Genomic DNA, 22,881 nt, shown 5'->3' with positions numbered 1-22,881 from the left:
ACAGGCATCTCGTCTTTAAACAAGTACCTACAGGATTCAGCAGCAGACAGTGTTGGGCCACCTCCTGTGAGGGATGGTTTCAGAGGCCAGCTGCCTGTACAATCCGGAGACCAGTGACAGAAGCCACCACGAGAGAGCCCAGAACTCCCGAGGAGTACTCCATTCCCCTTTTTCTCTTACTGCCAGACCCAGCTGCCCTTCAGAGGGTCATGTGACACTAGCAATAAAGGGTTAAGATTTGGGATGAGACATTTGACCTGTCAGGCAATACCTTCAGAATTGCCACATCCCTCCACCCCTTTTTTTTTTTTTTATGTTGTCTAATGTATTCAAACCGGTAGTCTAGCTCTTTCCAAAGCAACTATAATAATATCAACAGGTATTATTGCTAGTACCAAAGCTCTGTTGATCACCAAAGCTCTTCATTCACTGTTGGTGGTGTCAAGTGTTTGTGGTTGTTTTGTTTTGTTCTTTCATTTCCATATTTTCCAATGATACCGAGTAATCTTTGCCAAGTAGGGTGACTTTGATATCCTGATTTATTTATAATATTCTTAGTTTGCATGTAATTATGACTAGAAGGCTCTTTTATTCTCAAACATACCTTATTTGGAAGACAAATTATATGGTTACCCTGCTTCTGAGGGTTCTTGTTTTATGATGTGAATGACAGATTTGGTGTCAAAGACTCTTCATTTCATTGCCAGGAGCTAAAGTTACATGGAAAGTTCTGGATGTTTAGTTTTGGGTGTTTTTTTTTTAATAGTCACTTTTTTTTTTGGCATCATCTGTGTGTTTTCTATAGGTTAATGAGAAAGGTAGAAGGATATAGTAAGGAGTTAAAGGGGATAAGCAATGACATTAATGACAGAGGATAAACCAAAGCACATTTTGAGAAAACCAAAGGAACTCGTTACTATGGCATGTGACACATTGTCTTGCTAACCTAAGATGAAGGGTAACATGTGAAACTGGAGATGAATCTTGGTATGTACAATCATGATAGCTTGTATGTACTAGTATATAACTGGCATTCGTAACATTTATTCCTGCACTGATATTTGATGGTGTGAATTCTGTATCCTAATGAAATGGGATACATCTTGCATTGCCTCTGTTCCATAACTGACTTAGGACGGCCCTGTGTAATCTTAGGTAGGATTTAATTTTATGAGAGCAGCCATATATTTGTAATAAAAGTTATATGCATCATATTTACTTTTCCAGAATCCTACCATTAGATAATATGTGTAAAACTGCTATTTATTTTCTGGTTACTTCAATTCTGGAAGAAAATGAAAGAGGATTCCAAAGGTACGGTATATCACATTTACGACAGCCTTTCGCTCTGTAGCTCATCTGACTGGCTTTTAAAATATGCAAGTGCCTACAGAGACCACCCCAGGTTAAAAGTCTCTAAATGCTTCATGGTCTCTTTACTGTTAAATAATGTTTAGAGTTTGTAATCTTTTGTAGATCTGGGAAATCTAATTATTTATAATACCCAGTGACATTTACATTTTGCTAAATATACTCTGCTTTTTAATAGACTATATCATGCTTAAGAAAATGGGTAGAGCATGCCAGGCTCTACATTTGCTTGTATAAAATGCAAAATATCAGGGTAACACATGATTAAAAAACCCCAAAAAACATACCTCTCAAAGAAGTCTCCTTAATCATTATCATTTAAAACGCAGAAGAAAAAAAGTAATCATAGTTGAAAGTTGTTTACCATTTAACTCTCAACTCTCAAATCAAATATCTATTTAAGTTTATTGGTATCTCAAAATAATCCCATTCATTTCCATGCCAACAGCTAGAGAGTGTTTGGTTTCGTTTTTGAGATTGATTGAAAGTAGATTGTAAAGTTGACCCATTGTGTTAAGCTTATTTACACAAAGTAGTGTCTAGGAAAATAAACTCTGAAAGTGCATAGCAGTTGAACCCTATGGTATGTCACATCCTGAGTTTCCTGATACCTGCTTTTTGGGGGGTCTGTTGGTTAGAGAATCTCAACTTTACCATAGTTACCTTATCGAGGAGCAAAGTACTTGAAAATTGAATTATTCTTAAATTGGAGATAAAATGTATGATTTGCTTTGAATTGATCTGAAGAATTTGCCTCAGCAAAATAATTAGTTCCCGCACATCTATGAGAGAGAACATTTTTTTTTTTTTCAGGTTCTTGAAACACACTTCCCTGATAAGAGCTGAAAGTAACATTTGTAAGATGTCATCAATATAAAAAGCCATAAATGTAAAAAAAAATCAGCGGAAACTCTTAAAAAAAAATCAATTTTGGTAGTAGATGGTGACCAATGGAGGCCTTAGAGTGAATGTGTATTTATTCAAGGGTTACTCTTGGTCACTGGGCATGCAAAAGCCCTCCCTGACACAACATCCTCTTCTGTGACCTATTCTGAAATCGCCCGCCTGTTCTATACCATCCTCCCTCCCGACCCCCTTCCCCATCACGGGGCGGACTTGCCTCCAGGCGGAGGGCGTGGCGCGGCCTGACACCGGGAGGGCGGGTGGGAGCGGGGCACGTGCGGCAGAAACACTTCCTAGAAACAGCCAGCACGCTCAACCCTGCCTGAACTTTCCCCGCAGACACGGCTCGGCTCGCTGACAGCTCCCCATCCCTGCAGGGTGGATCGGCAACTCCTGGTGGGAATGGCACAGCTTGTTTTTAATTAGCAGGGTGAAAGGTGAATGAAAACGAGCTGTTTGGCAAGTCGGTGCAAGAGGCGGACTGCGAGAGGCTTCGGGGAGCCGGGAGGCGCGCTCCCCGGAGGAGGCAGGCAGTGCGTGTGCCGGGGCTCCTGGCTGAACCAGCTGCTGGCAGAAGTGGCTGCAAACCCCAGTTTCTCTCTGGATCGACCGCGTCGCTCCCGGAGAGGGCGCAGGGCATGGCTCTGAAGACTCGCTCCTTGGAATGTCCTCTTGCTCGGGGCTTATAAACAACTGTCCGGGGGGAAAGAAAGGTTTTGCAGATCCAAATACCGCCTGACAAGTGGCACTTGGGGACTGTGCTTTCTGATGACAGGGCGTGCGATTTCTGACAAAGCCTCTCCCACGCTGCCCCCGGAGGGGAGTCCTGAGTGAAACTCAGACCGCCTTCCACTGAGGATCGGAGGACTGGCAGGGGGAGCGGCAGCATGGCATCGCCCGGCTCCCTTCTCACCTGGCTCCTGTGGGCTTACTTACTGGAGCTCTGGACGGGAGGGCACACAGCTGACACCGCTCAGCCCCGGTTACGCCTGACCCATAAAGGTAGGTCGCCTTTTCAGATCCTTTCGATCAAAAGAAATAAAATTAAAGTCATTCAACATAGATCTCTGGTTTCACAGACCCTAACATGCACCTGAGCAAGGGTTGCAAAACTGACTTCGGATTCTAGGTACTGATCATTAGTCTGTCACACTTGCCAGGGCTGAAGGGAAGGTAGTGCAAAATCACGTGCCAACTTCCAGCTGTTATTTTTGTCTTGTAAGTATTAGGTTTTGTTAGGGAGAACTTCACTCACCAGCAGACACAACAGAAGGGGGGAGGAATCAGGTTGTCAATAGCCTTGAGGGGCTGAATCCACCAAGTTATTAGTTGGTATCTAAATACCAATTTATGGGAAGCAAGGGCTTTAGAAATAGAGGTGCAACTGGTTTTGTTGTTTGGTGTTGTCCGTAATGGGGAGAGGAGGAGAACATTCCTGAGAAGCAAAATGATTTCTTATTCAGGATAACAAAGTGCTGTAATTAAAATGACTAACAACTGAAATAAATTAGCTTTCTTGTTAAATTAATTATTAGAATTTTTTTGTGTGGCAAAAAAAAATAAAAATAAAAATAAATCCAGAGTTTATCTGCAATTCTTGTAAACCGATACCTATTGGTTAAAATATTAGAGACTATTCATTAATATCTATTCTTTTTCATGTAAGTTCATATTGCTTACCTGCTGATCTATCAGAGTGCTTAAATATTTTATTGTGCAACTAGGTCTTTTAAAGCAGCTTTTAGTCATAAATAAATGATCAAACAACAGCTTTTGCATCAGGATCAGTAAAAGCCAGTCATGAATAAGTTTGGCGGTTCTTCCTGTAAAGAAACAAATAAATAAGCAACAAACAAAACCCACACTCTGAGAAAGTGACTTTGCTGACTTAAAAGAAATTTGGAATAAATTTTCAGAAAATAAGTATTTATTATTACCAACCATTGAGGCAGATAATAGATGCAACAACAAGAATTACATAAGAACCATTTTTCAATTGTGTAAGCTTTCAAATTGCCTGTCCCCCTCCCTCCTCCCCCCCCTCCCCCCGCTCCTTGTAGGAAGAACAGAAATCTGTATTTTTAAAATAAAGGTGTAATGTTCATCAGTAGGAGAAACAAAAAGGAAGGCCTGTCTCAGTTTTAAATGACATGATTGATCTTTTTGTCTTTTAATTTTGACTATAGAAATTTCTCATTTTTGGAATAGCTAAAATCTGTGGATTTTTTTTTTTTTTTTAGTTTAAATAGATTTCCTATAACACTCTCCAGGTGGTAATACGAATTTAAGAGACACATTGACACTGAATTTGTAAACTATTTAAAATACAGTGTTTAGCATTAGTATGCCTCATGTGATTTGGGAAGATGTGTCATGGTATGTATCAAAATGCATATTTCTAGGAAGTAATGGTCAAATATATCCACATGTAGAAATTTGATGTGATGGAATATGAACAATTAAGGATGTCAGGAAAAAAGCATAATAAATGGATTATTTTTTCTTATGTAAACAAGTGGATAAGCTGTCAGTTTTGGCAAGCTACCATTTCTGCTATGCCTGGAATTCACTTCATTATTAGGGTTCTTATTTTTTGATAGATCAATATCAATATGTTTGCAAAGAAATCTCATTATAATAGTTCATTAGAGGGATACTAATTTGGTCAGAGAATACCAAAACTCTCTAATGCAGTGAAATGCTATGCATAATATAGTTATTGGGCTCACCCTCACTCAATCTCTCCTAATCAAAGGAATAACTGAAACTTATTGTATGAGTTGTTTTCAGTGGTGTGGGAGTAGAACTGCGAGTATCTATGTGCACACTAGACTGAAAACTCCTACAAGATTTCCCTTTGGCTTTGCTAACACTAGCTGAATAGGTGCAATATTGTGCTTTTATACAAAGACAGTGTAAGGTTGCCTGAAAATAGAATTGCTCTCACCTGTGCAGTTTAGTTAGCAAAGGCAGCTGTGAGATCACACTGTGGATGCAGCAGCAAATGCCTGCTGCACCACAGGTGCCTCTGTGAGAGGGAAAGCCAATGAACGATCAGAGCAGGAATATGCAGTCCCATCAATGAAGTATGAAGAGCACATTTACCTGTCTACACTCTGGAATTCAATGGACGTTTAGAAGTCTCTGAAAGCTAAGGGGAGGATAGTCCGTAGTATAATCTTTTGCTATCTTAAATGATGTAAGATGGTAACATTTCAGTAGTTAATGAATTAAGTGGTTAATATTATAAGCAGGTGCATGATCCTTCAACACAAGAGGCACTAGATACAAGGAACGTAGCACCTCTGCTCTGCTGCCTGACCCCACCTGCCTGGGGGTGGCCTACGGGGTTAATCTAAGGATTCACTTCATAGCTGTGGTCTATGCCGTGTGCGAGAAGGACAAGCATTTTTCTTGTATCCTTCATTCAAGATGATTTTTGAAACCTCAAGCCTAGTATCTCTTCCCGAAGAGTCATGTACAAAGCTTGAGTTAAATTATATGAAAATATATTCAGGAAAACAAGCCCAAGAATTTTTTTTTCTCAGAAGTGATATTAAGAACAAGAATTTTTTATTTTCTTCCCATAAACGAAAGAGTAACAATAATCCGACGTTTTGACCCTGGACTCTGGTGGAGGATGTATCTGACGCGAAGTTCTCAGTGGAATCATCCCTGGAAGCCGCCCACTGCCTGCTGCGCTGCTGCCCTCGCCCCAAGTCCCCTCGCCCAAGCGCCACCCACCCTCAGAGAGGGCGCCCACTGCAGTGCCAGGGAGGCCAGGACCACAGGGAACAGGGCGGCTGCCCTTGCTAGATGGTGAGGCATCAGCAGCTGCCCTGGGGCCACAGTTTTGCTTGGTGACGGTTCTGGGGAGTGGGGGGTCGGGGTGGGGAATGGGGGCGCGAGAGAATTCTCTTTTTCTCTCTTCTCTACCCATCTCTGTCTTTGAGAGTGGCATGTTCTTAAACAGAGCTTGAGAAGAGACCATTAGGACTAAAAGGGGGGGAAGGCAAAGAATGGGGGAGCCAGGGCAGAAAGTTCGCACCAGATATGAAGCATCTCTATCTACTTCCCACTGCCCTCTGCCCACATTCCTCCCTCTTCTTACTGCATATACCCTCTACTCAACTCTTCAGTAAATGTGCTAAAATAGGGCAGGGCTAGTGAATAAAAAGATGAGATATTTACTCTTGTTGGGGCATTGCATATATCTATTTTTAAAAATATTTTTTATTGATTTCAGAGAGGAAGGGAAAGTGAGAGATAGAAACATCAACGATGCGAGAGAATCATTGACTGGCTGCCTCCTGCACACCCCAAACTGAGGATCCAGCCCATAACCTGGGCATGTGCCCTTGACCAGAATGGAACCTGGGACCCTTCAGTCTGCAGGCCGATGCTCTCTCCACTGAGCCAAACCGGCGAGGGCCATATATCTTTTAATGTATTTTATGGGTAAAAGATAAATGGAGTTAACACATAAAGACATAGCAAGGATTAAAATGGCAGGATTTTTTGTCCTGCTCTGTAAGAATTTTCAGTAGTAAAGATGTGAGCGAGATTAACAGCAAGCATTTAAAAATTTATGAATATTTAAACATTATAGCCAACTTTATAGCACATACCCTAAAGAGGCTCATATTGATGTAATTAATATAGATTTATACTATTCTGCCTCAAGAATTTCCTTGAAAAATAGCTATGATCCCCATGACAAAATTGAAGGAAAGAGGGAATAAAGAGAGAAGTGTCCTGGTGGATTCAGCCACTTCCCTCTGTTGATGTCTGCTCTCTCCTTATCTTTCACCATCCTGCATTAATGAGGTTACAGGGAAGACAAAAATAACCTTCCTGATAATGGAGCTCAAAGAAGAAAACAACAAAGGAGCAAAGCTGCATGTCATAGAAGAAATCCCAATGCACACGGAAAGCCCCAGAAATTCAATCAAGGGAGGTTGGCAGATGGGGTGGGTGTTCAAAGCCCCAATAAGGAACGGCGCAATCACAGAAGCCAAGGGAGAATGGCTGCTTAAGCAGAGGATGTTCTCCCAGGAAGTTCAATGAAATGATAGCTAAATAAAGGCATGGATATGGCAGGAGATCATTCCTGAAATATGCAGCCATTATAAATGTAGATTTAAGCATCGAATATATATCCATACATATCAAAAGTGCGATAGAGAGTGTTAGTGTATGTGGATATTATAAGCAATTAATACAGATTTCTCGTGGCTCAGAGAGCTCAGAATTTGAAGTCAGAGATCTCTACTCTAGCTCAACTCCTTCCACTTATACTAATGGTAATTGTGCTTCAGCTTCCTTAATTTGAGAACAGGGATAGTGATGATGCTTTCCCTGTGTATCTTACTGGGTTTCTGAGAGAATTAAATAGACAACAATATCTGTGAACGCAATTTATAATCTAAAAATTACATTATTAATATTTCCTGAAGACTGCTATAAACTGAGAAGGTTGAAAACAAGTGTGTCTGACAGAGAAAAACCTTTGGGAATGGCCTGAGTTTGGATATATCAATATATCCGGTGTGGCTCAGTTGGTTCAGCATCATCCTATGTACCAAGAGGTCACTGGTTGGATTTTCAGTCAGGGCACATGCCTGGTATGTGGGCTTGATCCCCAGTAGGGGGCATACAGGAGACAGCCTATTGGTGATTGATATTTCTCAAAGATGTCTGTCTCTCTCCCTCTCCTTTCCTCTCTCTCTTAAAAAAATCAATAAAAATAAGTGCAAAGATAATGCTAATATAGAAGACAGAACTTGGTCTTAATGAGCATAAAATGTATGGTTTCTCTTGATAGATTGCATTCACTCCAAATTCCATTTTCCATCCCTTTGACCTCTAGTTATAATTTAGAAGATGATTATATCACCTGTGCATTTTTGCAAGATTCACAGCCACTGTTTTTTTACTATAAAAGTGTGCATAGCCTGGCCGGTGTGGCTCAGTGGTTAATCATCAACCTATGAATCAGGAGATGACGGTTTGATTTCTGGTTAGGGTATATGCCTGGGTTTAGGGCTTGATCCCCAGTGTGGGGTGTGCAGGAGGCAGCTGATCAATGATTCTTTCTCATCATTGATGTTTCTATCTCTCTCTCCCTCTCCCTTCATCTCTGAAATCAACAAAATATATATATATATATATATATATATATATATATATATTTAAAAGTGTGCATATATTCATTTATTATGCACATTCACTTCGTACAATATGTTTTAGAATTTTTTATTTATATGGAAAAAATTGAGATATAATTTTAGAAGAGGACAATTGTGTGTGTGTGTATATATATATATGTTTTGAATGATCACACTGAAGGCTGTGGTATTGTATATCTAGGGCAAATAAAAAAGAGGCAGTGACTGAGCCAGTTTTTCCTGACCCAGCTCATAGCTTTGTTTCTTCAGCCAGTAAGGAGGTAGTATCAATAGTGACATTAGTCACACATCTCTGTGTGGTTAATAAATAAAAACTGGTCATAAGGCATGATTCATAAAGAAAGTAGTTAAAATAGGACCCAGGAGTAAATATAAACTTTCACGCCCAGATCTCCATTAGGGAGAATCAGTGAGAATTAAGCAGTGTATTTATTAGAAAGCAGCTTTTTGGTGTTTTGTTTTGTTTTTTAAGCCACCGGGTAAGATGAAAGAAATTACAATATGTTTTGTTGAGTTTGGTTTACACAGAATATACATTCTGTAGAAGAAATCTATGTAAGAATTTAGATAGTGCTCTTCTTTGTATTTTTATATTTGTTACAGAAAAATATTGCCTGTGCATCACAGAAGTGTTTCTGGATATACAAAAGCCTCTGAATGGCTTTATGATATATTTAGTTCTTATTTGGATGTTGGGTATTACATTGGGAAAACAATTATCCTTTAGCATAGAAACAGGGTGAGGGGAGGTCAGAGTTAAGAAAAGCAGTAAGTGGTATTTATAAATGAACTGGGCCAATTCTGGACTAACAATAATCTATAATAATAAAAGCATAATATGCTAATTAGACTGGACAGCCAAACGACCTTCTGGATGTCATTCCAGACATCCTTCCAGACAAAGCTGCAGTGGCGGGGGCAAGGCAGAGGTGGTTAGGGGTGATCAGGCAGGCAGGCAGGCAGGCAAGCAGTTAGAGGTACTCAGGCAGGCAGGCAGAGAGGTTAGGAGCCAGCAGTCCCGGGATCCCTGTGGGATCGGGCCTAAACCAGCAGTCAGACATCCCCTGAGGGGTCCCAGATTGTGAGAGGGTGTAGACCAGGCTGAGGGACCCTACTCTCTGTGCATGAATTTCATGCACCAGACCTCTAGTTTAGTATAAAATCATTTCTTAAAAATGTTTTGAGGACAGAGTCCCATCTATAATAATCTATAATAATAAAAGCATAATATGCTAATTAGACTGGACAGCCTTCCAGTCGTCCTTCCTTCCAGACAAAGCCGCAGCAGGCAGGGATCACGGCAGAGGTGGCAGAGGCCCCCGGCCATGGCAGAGGCAGGCAGGGGCCAGGGCCAAGGCCCTTACATGAATTTCGTGCATCAGGCCTCTAGTATATAATAAAGAACCAATACTTCTTTGACTAATCAATATATGCAACAATCATGTTGTTACAATGAAATATTCTGTCAAAAATTTGTGCTGCCGTATTATTATTTTGCTGTCCTTGTTGGCTTTGTTACTTAGCCTAAGAGCACTTCATGGGGAGGGCCTCTCTTTCTGTATGGGATGAGATCACTCGGTGGCCTCAGTTCTATGACAACAAAGGCTCCAAACATCAAATTGGTCATTGCTGGTGAGAATGATTGTTATCCATCAGCTGAGCCAGTTGTATTTCATCAAAACTATCTACTGGAGTCATCATTGGGAGTTGTTAGTGGGAGAGCATGCAGGCACTGACTCCTTCATCTTTTTGTGTAAAACTAGACAGTGGTTTAGTAGAGGAATTTAGTCAGCAGGAATCCAGAAATGGCACTTTGCATGCCCCATCATACATAGCCACTGCAGTGTTAAAGCGCTCTTGTGAGTTCATTCTCAAAGACATAAAATAAAACATAACGGAAATTATACCACTTAAACATTTCCCAAAGGTGCATAGTGAGGATTAAGATTGTCTTCTTGGTTTCGATAGACAGGGCCAACAGTTGCTAGCAGTCTTCAGTACAACGCCTGACACTTTGGAATATTATATAAATTATACAAAGGGTGATGGTTATTTTAATGATTTTTTTTTCACAGTGGGGTTTTAAATAACATCTGAAGTATAAGATAAACTATAAATATCAGTATTTTTAATACTCGGGATAAGGTTGATAATGGTAAGACTGGATATTGTATAGGCTGGCTTTTCTGGACTATGAATGAAAAGGATATGTTAATACCACATTTGAGCCAAGTGTGACAGTCTCTGATATCGAGAGAACATTTTCTGTCAAAGAACGTGGTGATTTCAAGAACCAAAATGTCCGTGGAATTCATAACTTGATTTCATAGGACCATGGTGGTGGCTAAGGCAATTTATGACTCAAGTTTTCAGCTGCCTTAGTTCTAATGGCTGGTATAGAATACTCCCACTAAGTGGCCCCATTTCCTGGTATTCTTGTCTCCACTGTTAGTATAGGGAAAATAAAGGAGAGAGAGAAATCTATGATTTGCCTGATTTCTGAGGTTTGGAAATGTATTTCCACTTCTATCCCTGGTAACTAAACTCTCAGATATCACTGCTCTCTGCTCACAGATTTAGCTCACAGCCTTGGCAAAGCGCATGTAGAAAACTAGTTTAGGTCCAGGTTATTAGGGACAAAACGCTCTCACATTCTAATTTCAATGCCTAAAAACTCTAGACTTTGGATGAGACATACCTAATGTGAATCTTGCTTCTGGCTGTATGGCCTGAGCAAGTTACTTCTCTTTCCTGAGTATAATTTTCTCATCTTTAAAATGGGAAAATATATCACTTGCAGCACCCTGCAAGGATTACATGAGATAATGCAAATTACTGTGGCAAAAACTTAACCCTTCGGAAGCTTTTCTTAAGATACTCAATGAATCAGAAGAGGTTCGGAGAGAATTGGCCTACTCTGCTCTCCTTCTTTAGTTAGAAAGCAATCATGAGTTAATTATTAATTTGTAATTTAAAACAAGGGAAGATCCTTCATCATCAGATTTTTTTTTTTTTTTTTTTTACTTGAAGCAAAGATGTTTCTTTTATGAAATCCAGCTCCTGGATTTCTAGTTAATAGCTAACTAGAAAGAACAAGGATATTGACATCTCTCATGGCTGTAAGTTACTGTAGAATTTTGTTGATAATTTAAGGAGAGGTAGAACTTGGATGGAACCTTGGAGACAGCAGACCAAAATCGCAAAGTAAACAAGTTACTAACAAAGGTAATTGTAGGCCCTGCTTTGTGAAGCACAAAAGAAGTAATATTACTAAAGCCAGACCACCCTGTGAAACGTTAACCTAAACAGTGGCCTACAGCTACTGGCCCAGCGTGTGGTGTTTGCTTTGAAAGTGAAAGGACGCTTTCTGCTCTACCTCCCCCCTGACAAGCAGGTAAGATGCCTGGTGCAGGGCACAGCTCCTGACACTTAGTAGGTGTTCAGTCAATGCTATTGAGTGGGTATATGACTAAAACAAATGATTTCGAGCAGTGTCCTTACAGGGAAATCTGATGGGGGTGGGGTGAGGAGAACCGAGGAAACTAAGGAATCCCAAACAACTATTTATGGCTCCCTTGGTAAAACACACATTTGGAGAAAGGCTAGGGCTTTCTCCGCCTATTCGCCATCATGTCCCTCAGTGTCCCATTGTAGTGAAGCAGCGGGGGCCTCCAGACATCCTCCGGGCACACCAGCCATATTCTCTCATCTGTAATCGGTGTTCTTTTGTTGTGGTTGCTTTTAAATCTACTCCCCCCTGCCCCCCAATTTTTCAAGACTTTTTTTTTTTTTTAGAAGTTTTAGGTTCACAGCAAAATCAAGAGGAAGGAACAAAGATTTCCCAAATCCCCCTGCCCTCACACATGCATAGCCTCCCCATTATCAACAGCCCCCACCAGTGTGACGCATTTGTTACAATGGAGGAACCTACATTGACACATCTTAATCACCCACAGTCCATAGTTTATCTCAGGGTTTAGTCTTGGTGTTGTACATTCCATAGATTCGGACAAATATGTAATGACATGTACCCATCTTGATGGTATCATGCAGAGCATTTTCACTGCCCTTTTAAAAAGCCTCTGGGCTCCATCCATTTAGCACCTACCACCAACCCTGACAATGACTGATCTAAATCTACTTGTTGATACACTTATTGTTCCTGGGTGTGGACCACTCCCCCTTCCTTCTGTTTTTTTCTCATTGCCTCATTCTTTGATTACCCACCTGTGTTGTCACCACCCCCCTTCCCCTCTTTTTCTCCTCCCCGACTTTCTTTTCCAGATATTTTTTTTCCTACCTCGTCTTAAACCAGAAGTGGAAAGAAAACATATTGTCAGTGAATGATATGAATTAATTGGTCCTCAGTTTACCTTCAATGTTTTATTTTTTGTTGTCTAACTCAATGAATATAACATGTGATGTTTAAAATTTAATTGCACTCATTAGTCATTCAAAATTTGTTGAAGTTCATGACTTTGGAAATGAAACACTGAAAGAATAGCTGACGAGCTACCTGGCACTTGTCCTCTTTGTCTGGCCTAGGTCTCTAGCGCGAAGCTGGTGCTCCCGGGTACTGTGGGCCTGTAGGGAATGGGAGAGGGAAGGAACTGGGGTACGGAACGAGAGGAAATAGTGTCTGCCATCCACTCTGCGGCTATACCTGAGTTAAGCTGGAATATTATTTATGTAAACCTGTCTACTTCTATACAGTTTTGGTTTGTTTTTCCTGAGTTTTGAGTTTTAATTCATCGAAACCAAAATGAAACGGGATTTTTATTCAGAGGATGGAGTAGAGGAATAGTATCCTTCAGGCTAAGTCACAGTGACGATTTTAGGTGTTTGGACCAATTTCAGAACCAGAAAAGAACAGCAGCAAAGGAAATGGGAATAAAAGAGGGAGAAAATAGAGGTCATCTGAGGATACTGACTCTTCCCTTCCTGACCAGTTCCCTCCCAGGAAATAATGGGAACTGAGGAGGGCTTTAAATTCAAAGCCCAAGATACACTGTGGAACTGCAGTCAGAGAGGCTGACAGCATTGCAGTGTAGCTATTTATGCCTCCTGATTGCTTTTTTCCTAACCCTGAGTCAAAAGTTTATTATGGACTATGTGATTTCTGAGATCCTTTCAATTCTAGAAAAGTGGGCCTCTTTTCCTCTCCTTACCAGACCTCCCAGTGTGACTAATTTTTCCAAAACACTTCTGGAAATTTTATTAGCATGTTCTAGTGGAAAGAGTGTGGGCACACAATTTTAAAATCCTGGTTTGAATCCACAGCATCTCCTATTTTATGCTGTATTTTTCTTGCTAAATCATTGAACTTTTGAGGCTAATGAATACTGGCTTTCTACCTCATGTGATTGTTATAGAAAATGTAGCTGTATCATGGAGATGTATGATATTGTGTTGGCTTATAATAGCCTCTGATTTATGTGATTGTCTTTAAATATATTTTAAGATCCTTGAGGGCAAGGATTATATTTTTGGCAAGATCCTGTGGACAGAATAAAATGACTTATTCAGATCATTTTTAAAGCCTATAATTAAAGGCTGGGTGTTTAATATCTTCTTAATAAAAGCCAAACAAAACTTATTGTTGTTGGCTTCCATGTTATGGTCAAAATGACAAAATTATAAAGGCTTATTTTACTTTTTAATAGGCAGAGCCACTGCTACATAAGCCACCTGAGGAAAGGCTGAGTAGAATTCCACTGCAGAGGAGATGATGTTGTTGATGATTTTCTCTGGTCCTCTTCAAACTAGGAGCAGAGAGGAGATAGAAACTGGGGTTAAACCAGTGCCCTACAAAGTGGCCAGACCGGCTGCATCAGCCTCTCCTGGGAGCTTCTGGATCAGGCCTATTGAATCAGTGATCCTGGGGCTGCTTTTCACAGGCCCTGCAGGTGCCTCCTAATGCACCTCAGCGTGAGAAACACTGGGCTAAGTGTTTGGGATGATGCTATAGAGGAAACCTCACTTTCATGTTACTTTTTTCATTTTCCCCCCCTTCAGTTCCATCACCCAGGTGAAGGGTGTAATTTATTCACGTTTCCAAATGACAGCCTTGGTCTTGATAAGTATACTTAAATTCATAAATATCTAGCTATTATATCATTCTATACCTATTATTTTTATGCTAAAGGCCTGGTGCATGAATTCATGCACAGGTGGATCCGGCCAGCCCCGCCCCTGATTGGGGTTTTGGGGGGCCAATTGGGGCCCATATCAGGCTGGTTGGCGGCCGCAGTGCGCGTCATAGCCACTGGTCATTCTGGTGGTTCCTCTGTTCTGGTCGCTGGGCTTTTATATATATAGATTAGATAAGATATTTATATATAATTATCGATCTTTTAACATGCAAATTTAATCTGTTTTTAATTATTATTGATGATATAAGGTGTCACACATTGTACTATCATTGGTTTCAGATGAGAAAACATCTAATACTGGTTGACTGTGTAAAAGCATTTTGTAACATTTCAGAATGCCTTCATCTCTCAGCCCTGAAAAGTTTTCTTGGACTAGGAGTGAAAGTAGGTCCACTTTATTTCTTTGCTCTACATCCTGATTTTTTTCTTCAGGGATTTGGAAGCATCTGTGTCTTTTTTGAGACATATTTATTCATTCAGTCATTCACCTATTCTGTGATTATTAGTTCTGCTTCTTCAAAGTTTCCTAAATGTAATGTGTATACTGGGTAGAATCCTAGAGCAGTAAAAGGATGTTAGGGTAAAAACTAAGGAACTCTGAGTAAAATATGTGTTTTAATACATAAATAATAATGTATTAATATTGGCTGATTAACTGTGACAAATATACTATATTAATGTAAGCTATTAATATAGAGGAAACTGAGTGTGGGTGTATGGGAACTCTTGGCAATATCTTTACAACCTTTCTGTATATCTTAAACCGTTCAAATTAAGAAGTTTATTAAAACACTAGACGCCTGGTGCATGAGTTCATGCATGGGTGGGGTCCAACTGGCCCGCCCCGATTGGCCCTATGGGGCCAGGCTGGCCAGGGGGAGGGATCGTGGGCAGTTGGCTGGCTGGCCCCACCCCCAATCGGGGTGGGGGGGCTAATTGGGGGTAGGGCCAGCCAGGGCAAGGGGCCATGGGCAGTTGGCCAGCCAGCCCCGCACCCTGGTTGAACTCCCGGTCACGGGAACAATTTGCATATTAACCTTTTATTATATAGGATATACACCACACACAGACACACACACACACACACACCATCTCTGCCCAAACCTTTTTCCCAAGAAGCTTAAGGTCTAGTTGTAAAAGACAGTTCAGATAAAGCAGGACTTTTTTATAGTAAAAGTTAACACAAAGTGCTATGGAAGCATGGAGTTGGGAATTGAAGGAAAACCAGAGCTCAGTCTTAGAGACGAGTAGGAGGAGCCTGGGCAAGAAGCAATGAGCAAATTGTCTATGTGTCTTATCCTGTCTTGCTACCATTCCTGCCATCCTCCCTCCTCCATTCTACTGTATATAATGATGGAATGCACTGTGTCCTCCTTGAAATACACTTACCCTTGCATATTTAATTAATTGGATACCCATGTTCATAGCTCTACTACACACAATAGTATCACAAATGCTCTTTGTTTATGCTACATTAAATTATCCCCATTTATACATGTCTTTAAGGAATTCTCACTTTGTATAAGTAATATGTCATTAATGCAAATCCACAGGTAAATTTGGAAATTTTTGAAGGCAAGTGATTTGCATTTTATTGTTAACTCCTTAGAATCTAATAAATTTATTTTATCTGTTGAATTTAAAGTATACAATTTAATTGTTGTCTCTATTCACATTAGTATTACCAATCTTCATTCTTTTGTCAAATGCTACATGTAAAAGATTCTGAATAAAGATCTCAGAAAATGAGATGATGGGCCGAGGGAGCATGCAGAAATCAGGCTGAGAATACTTTTCTTCTGTCCCTGCTCCAAAATGTTAGGCGCTAGTTTGGCTTTAGGTCTTCTATTACAAAAGCTCTGAATAGAAGTCCAGAACTGCTTTAAAATTATTCAGAAAATATCCATATTTTATTGAAAGATATAGTTTGAGTTTTTGGCAAAGGGTGCTTTGAGTTTATCAGGGCCATTACATAGTCAATGCACATTTCAATCACCTTTTCTTCCCGTTTGATCCAGTCGTGATCTCCAAGTGTCCAATGTAGCTCTCATTCATTTATAGAATGATGAACTGAAGAAAGACAAACAACTGATGCATGTAATTGGCGGCAAAGCAGAAAGCAAAGGCAGGACTATGAAAGCATAATGACTTACCCAAAACCTTTGTTTTAGAGGAGTGCTTTCAATGGCCAAAACAAGACTGTTTTTTGCTTTTATTAGTTTGTCCTTGTGCGAAGGTTGTTTTTATGAATAATTTATGAATAATAGTTTATGAAAGGTATTTTTAATTTACTTTCTAACATAAGTTAATTGAGAAAGAACCAATGAACATTTTATCTTAATAAGATTATTTTTATCTATAAGCCTTATAAAATTGACACTATATTTTGAAATGTTGTATCCTTGTTTTTTTTTTTTTTTTTTTTTTTTAGCACCATAACGATTAATCAAATATTCTTGACCAGTGTTGCTCGCTCAGTGGTGAGAGTGTCAGCCTGTACACCAAGGGTCTCTCTGGTTTGATTACCAGGCAAGGGCACATACCTGGGTTGCCGGTTCAATCCCCAACCCTGATCAGGGTGCATGCAGGAGGCAACCAATTGATATGTCTTTCTCACATTAATGTTTCTCTCTCTCTCTCTCTCTCTCTCTTTCTCCTTCCCTCCACCCCCCTCCACCACCCCCGCTTTCCACCCTCCCTTCAGCTCTCTGTAAAACAAAATCAATGGGCAAAATATCCACAGGTGAAGATGAACTATATATATTTATAAAACACTTAACATGAAAGAGGAAATTAATGGACATAAACAGAAATGTCAAAAGTAAAGTTAATTCAGGAGAATGCACACATTTGTCACTGTCCCTTACTATTAGAAGGAGTAAATAAACATGGAAATGGGAAACATTTGTTTATTTTATTTTTAGAAACCAAAGTCAGGAAGCCTACATAAAATATATGATCAATTTGATAATTCTGAACAAGACAAAGACAATTTATTTTCAAGAAAATGGGAAAACTAATGGAAAATAAAAATGATTTCTTTGGAAATAGCTGTATCATTAATGATGAAACTTAAATATCTTATATTTCCTTATCAAAAGCAAAAAATGAAAAAAGGAAGGAAAAAATAAATTTCAAGTTTGGAATCATAAACATCACACACATTTCTGGTCAGATGAATGGTACATGACAGATACTTTATAATTGCTTAGAATGAGTACTAGAATCCTGAGCTTGCTGGCAGTTTTAGGGTCTGCATAAACTTGAGTTAACCATATGTTGTGTTCTTAGAATAGCCATACCACCCATGTTTAAAATTTAAACCAAAAGAAAAAAATATATTTTCAAAGTTAAATAATTTTAGTTTTTGATGTACTCAGTTATCCAGAAAATTGCATCTTCCCATTAATAAGGGAACAGAAAATATTGCCTTTTCATTTGTCCAGAATGAAGAAAGAGAAAAGAGAAGACAGGATTATTAAATACTGCAATGGATTTTACAAGCCACCAAAAAATATCAGTTTTTTAAAAAATCTTCACCACCTGAGGATTTGTTCTTATTTTATTTTATTTTATTTATTTTTCAGGGAGAGAGAAACATCAGTGTGAAAGAGAAACATCAATGGGTTGCCTCAATTGCAGTGCTCAGCCCACAACCTAGATATGTGCCCTGACCAGGAATCGAACCTGCAACCTTTTGATGTATGGGACGATGCTCCAACAAACTGAGCAACCCAGCCAGGGCAAAAATATCCATTTTTTACTATGTTATTACAGTTATGAGAAGTTAATGTTTAAACTTCAACACATTAATATGCTTTGGTTTCCTAGTAATTTCCCAAAGTAAAATTCCCTTGTAATAATTCATAGATAATCCTAGAAGAAAAATATTACCATTAAGTCAATTATGCTTACAATTAAAAGAATGTAATTATATCTTTGTCATTATGTTTCTCAGAGCTAAGAAAAAAGTTATGTACTGGGCACTGCTTTTGACAGATTTTTTTGCCAAATGTTTTTTACTTGCTCCTAAGTGTGTATGCCCCAACTGAAATCTGATTTATTTTAGAATAGTAGAATTCTCCCTATCGGGAGTATATAGAGAGAAGTCCCTAAGACTTAAAAATCGGTGAAATTGGACAAGAATAAAAATGAAAAATACAATTAAGGAATTGATACCAATGAGAAAGTCTACGTGCGAATAAAGCAGCAGCCACTCAGAAACACATTAGATGCCTTCTGTAACATTGGTCTCAGGGGATGTAAAAATAGAATACTAGGATTTTACTATATACAGTTACGTTTTAGAATACATAATTACGTTTACTAGGCATTTACATTTCTATCTCAGTGAACATCTTATAACAGAAATACATATATTTTTAGACTAGAAATGCCATTTGTCCTTTCAGTCTGCTAATTTACACCGACTGCATAGTTAGAAGAGTCCTAAATATTACTTTACTTTTAAATGCCCAGAATCCTGGCGCATGAGAAAATGTATACGAAATTGGCCATTGGCGAGAGTGAAACTTGCCAGCAAAGGCATTGCTACAGGGCGCACTCTGCCTGCGAGGGCTGCCCGGAACCCGGAATTCATTGCTGACAGCTCCGCTGCGCTTCGCTCCCGAGGCTCCCCCAGCCAGGCTCCCAGTTGCCATTCACCCCGGCAGCCACTGAAATTTCCCTTTGTCTTCACTGACTACCAGCTGCTACTGCAGCCGGTTGCCCACACTCCCCCACGCCGCCCTGGCTGACGATGGCAGTCAGAGCAGAGAGTAACAGCTGGGATTGGCTTACTCTGGCATCTAAATCATTTGGGGTGGGTCCATTCCTAACTGTATTATTTCAATTAATTTTATAATCTTTCCTTCTGCTGAACTTTAAAAGAAAAAAGATAAATGCTGTTTTCCAAAATGTTTTTCCGCTCTGGCTGCAACTCGCCTTACCTGGCCGCTCATGGCAAACAGGCTGGTTCATCTCCCACGCTGTTATTTTTTCCACTCTTAAGCACCCTTCGGAAAACCAATGTAGCAGAAACACATTTGTGATCTTGGACACTTACTAAACCTTTTGTTGGCTCAAAGATGTGAATAATAGCAGCACCTATGCCACTGATTGTGATAAGGGTTCACAGAAAGAACATTTGAATGCATTTGGAATAGTGCCTGGCACCTAGTCAGTGTTGATTGTTTGATAGGAGGAAAGTCAAAGAGAGAGAGAGAGGGACGGCAAGAGAGCAGGAAAGAGCACACCGAGCAAGAGTGGAGCGAGAGGGAGGAGGGGAGGAGGAAGAGCTGCTGGGGCGTGGAAAAACCGTTAATGGCACTTATGCAATAATTGATGTTACGCACTTAGCATGTTATACGTCTTAATCCAACCAAATCATCAACCAAAATCACTAAACAGAAAAAAAAAATCAGAGTTTAGGAAAACTTGTGGAATTTTACACAGATCACAGAATTTTTTTTGAAGTCAGAATTCGAGTGATTTAAATCAAGTCCATGGCATCTAGGCAGGCGGTCCGACACGTTTACCTTTTTTAACCTGCACATTCTCCTGGAAAGGGAAATCACTACTTAACAAGGAAGTGCATTCCATTTTGGATGTTCTAATGAGGAGGAAAGGAAGTATTTACCCACCTAGTCCCAAATAGGACCTAACTTTGTATCTTACACTTTCTAGTCTTCGTTCTTTGCTCTGATGCCAGCAGGTCATAAGTCTTGACAGCCCTCCCAAGGTTTAAAGATAGTCATCATGCCCCTTTGCGGAGGGTGCCTATTCCTTATGCCATGGCTATGCCGACTGTGCTGGCAGTGTCCTGACCATCCTTGTGTTTGACAATATCCCCTGTAAAATGCAGCTCCCCAGTCTGTACTGAAGAGATGCCTGCCTGGTTCACAGCGTGGTGCTACTGTTAACTGGTGACTTTTATTTATTAAAGCCACCTGAGTTGACACCAGCTTATTTGGCAAATATGCCACTATTGGTTTATGCTGAGATTGCTGTCAAGGGTTTTTCAGATGGACTCTAGGCCAGCTCTTTCCTTTTTTTCACATATGTGGTTTATTTGTTGAAGTTAAGGATAAGCCTCTCCTACTCCCTTCAGTCTAGAATGTGGGTCAGAAGCATAGTAACAGCATGTGGTGCACTGGATAACAAGGAGCTCTGGAGTGAGAATTCCTATTTGCACAGACAATTTCTGCCACTGTGTGTTCTTGCTTAATTTTCTTAACATCAGTTTCCATATTTATGGTTTTTAGGAAATTAGTTAATTAAAAATGATAAAACTTGCATTCATTGTAGAAATTCTTTTAAAGTATTTTGAAATGTATAATATACACTAGAGGCCCGGTGCACGACATTTGTGCACTGCGGGGGGGAGTGGGTTCCTCAGCCCAGCCTGTGTTCTCTCGCAGTCCGGAACCCATCAGAGGATGTCTAACTGTCGGCTTAGGCGGACATCCCCCGAGGGGTCCTTAGCGCTGACTCCAAGGTGGGAGAGGCTCCGCCACCACCGCTGTGCTCGCCAGCCATGAGCCTGGCTTCTGGCTGAGTGGCGCTCCCCCTGTGGGAGCACATTGACCACCAGGGGGCAGCTTCTGCATTGAGTGCCTGCCCCCTGGTGGTCAGTGCGTGTCAGAGCAACCGGTCATTCTGCTGTTTGGTCAATTTGCATATTAGCCTTTTATTATCTAGGATTTGGGAGGCTCTTCCTAAACAGTGATGGCGAACCTATGACACGCATGTCAGAGGTGACACGCGAACTCATTTTTGTGGTTGATTTTTCTTTGTTAAATGGCATTTAAATATATAAAATAAATATCAAAAATATAAGTCTTTATTTTACTATGGTTGCAAATATCAAAAAATTTCTATATGTGACACAGCACCAGAGTTAAGTTAGGGTTTTTCAAAATGCTAACACGCCGAGCTCAAAAGGTTTGCCATCATTGTCCTAAACTGTCAGTATTTAGAAGTTAAACACACATCTAAAAGAAGTTTTAAATTAGAATACATAAAATAAATGCTTTTGGCATTCAGGAAAGGTGTAGGTCAATAAATAGCATTGCTGATTTTTTCCTAAGTATTATAAAATAATTTATATAATTATAGCAAATGGGAAAATAATTTGAAATTCTTTAATATGAAGAAATAAAATACAATTTTCCTTCACAACTAAATTAAACAGGAGATGTTTTGAATGTCTTAACAATTTTTTTTTTAAAGAATCTGGAATGGTCACCACAACAGAATGGCAGAATTAAAATACCATCAAAGCTGTGATTGCTTAATTTTGTAACTTTAATTGGCTCTCATTTTGTAGATTTGCCAGTCTCTCTGAGTATTTGTAGAAAATCCTGTGCTTTAAAAATAATCATATGATTTTTTAGAATAATATTTTTCATTAACTTCTTGTAAGTCACATGGTAAGTTCTAAAAAAATAATTCTGCAGAAAACTTTATATTAAAAAATATGCATCATTAAAATTAAATTTTAAAAATCTATATTTTTACCAAACCTATTTATAGTTTTTATTTTGTTTTTGTCATAGAATTAAACTTATCCACTCTCTTTTGCTATATTACTAGTTTATGAGCTCTTTACACTTTTGGGGGGGATTTTGAGTGTAAGAAGAATGACTCTAATAATAGTAAAACATTGTCATCGTTATATGGTATGTCACTAATTTTCTTATGTATCTCTGCATACAACAATTTTTTTTAACACTAATTGACAATGTTTCAAAACTTTATACTATAATAAATAGAATACCTGTATTTTCTCAGAAGATAATAAATGACAAACAGATTCACTGCTCTACCATAAATTAAATTAGCTTTGTAAGGTATGTTGAAGTATTTTTGTAGTTATTATCAGTAAATCATCCTCATGTACTTTTAAGCATATTTGGATATAATATTTCTGGGCGTTTAGACAAAATAACATAGTTTCTGCTATATTTCATCCACAACTAATAATATTATATCCTCTTTTCTAACAGCAGTACATTGTTTTCTATTTCTTATACTTTTGCTTTGTCTTCCCTTTCAATATAATTTTCAAATAGGGAAAGAAGCTGTATTTTCTCACATGTGACAAATTCAAGGCAAGTGTGATTGCCTCTTCTTAGTACATCCATAGAAGACATGGAACAGGTCTTTCTTTACTTCTGAGACTAGATATGGCCTCAGAATCTTTCTTAATACACTGCTTCAAGTGAACTATTATTTTATTTATTTATCATTTTTTATTAGAAACAAAT

At 39.3% G+C, this 22,881-nt stretch overlaps 1 protein-coding gene across 1 annotated transcript in view; it reads left to right on the top strand.

The window, feature by feature from the left end:
- The first annotated feature begins 2,532 nt into the window (after nucleotides 1-2,532).
- SEMA3E (semaphorin 3E) overlaps nucleotides 2,533-22,881 on the top strand; it is a 220,421-nt gene continuing 200,072 nt past the window's right edge. Inside the window, exon 1 of the mRNA XM_081101912.1 lies at nucleotides 2,533-3,276. Within this exon, the coding sequence (XP_080958038.1) occupies nucleotides 3,162-3,276 (115 nt within the window). The 5' untranslated portion in view covers nucleotides 2,533-3,161. The remainder of the gene's footprint in view (nucleotides 3,277-22,881) is intronic.

Source organism: Myotis nattereri (assembly GCF_964212035.1).
Source record: "Myotis nattereri genome assembly, chromosome: 11".
Lineage (NCBI taxonomy): Eukaryota > Metazoa > Chordata > Mammalia > Chiroptera > Vespertilionidae > Myotis > Myotis nattereri.
This window is presented reverse-complemented; position numbering and strand designations above follow the sequence as displayed.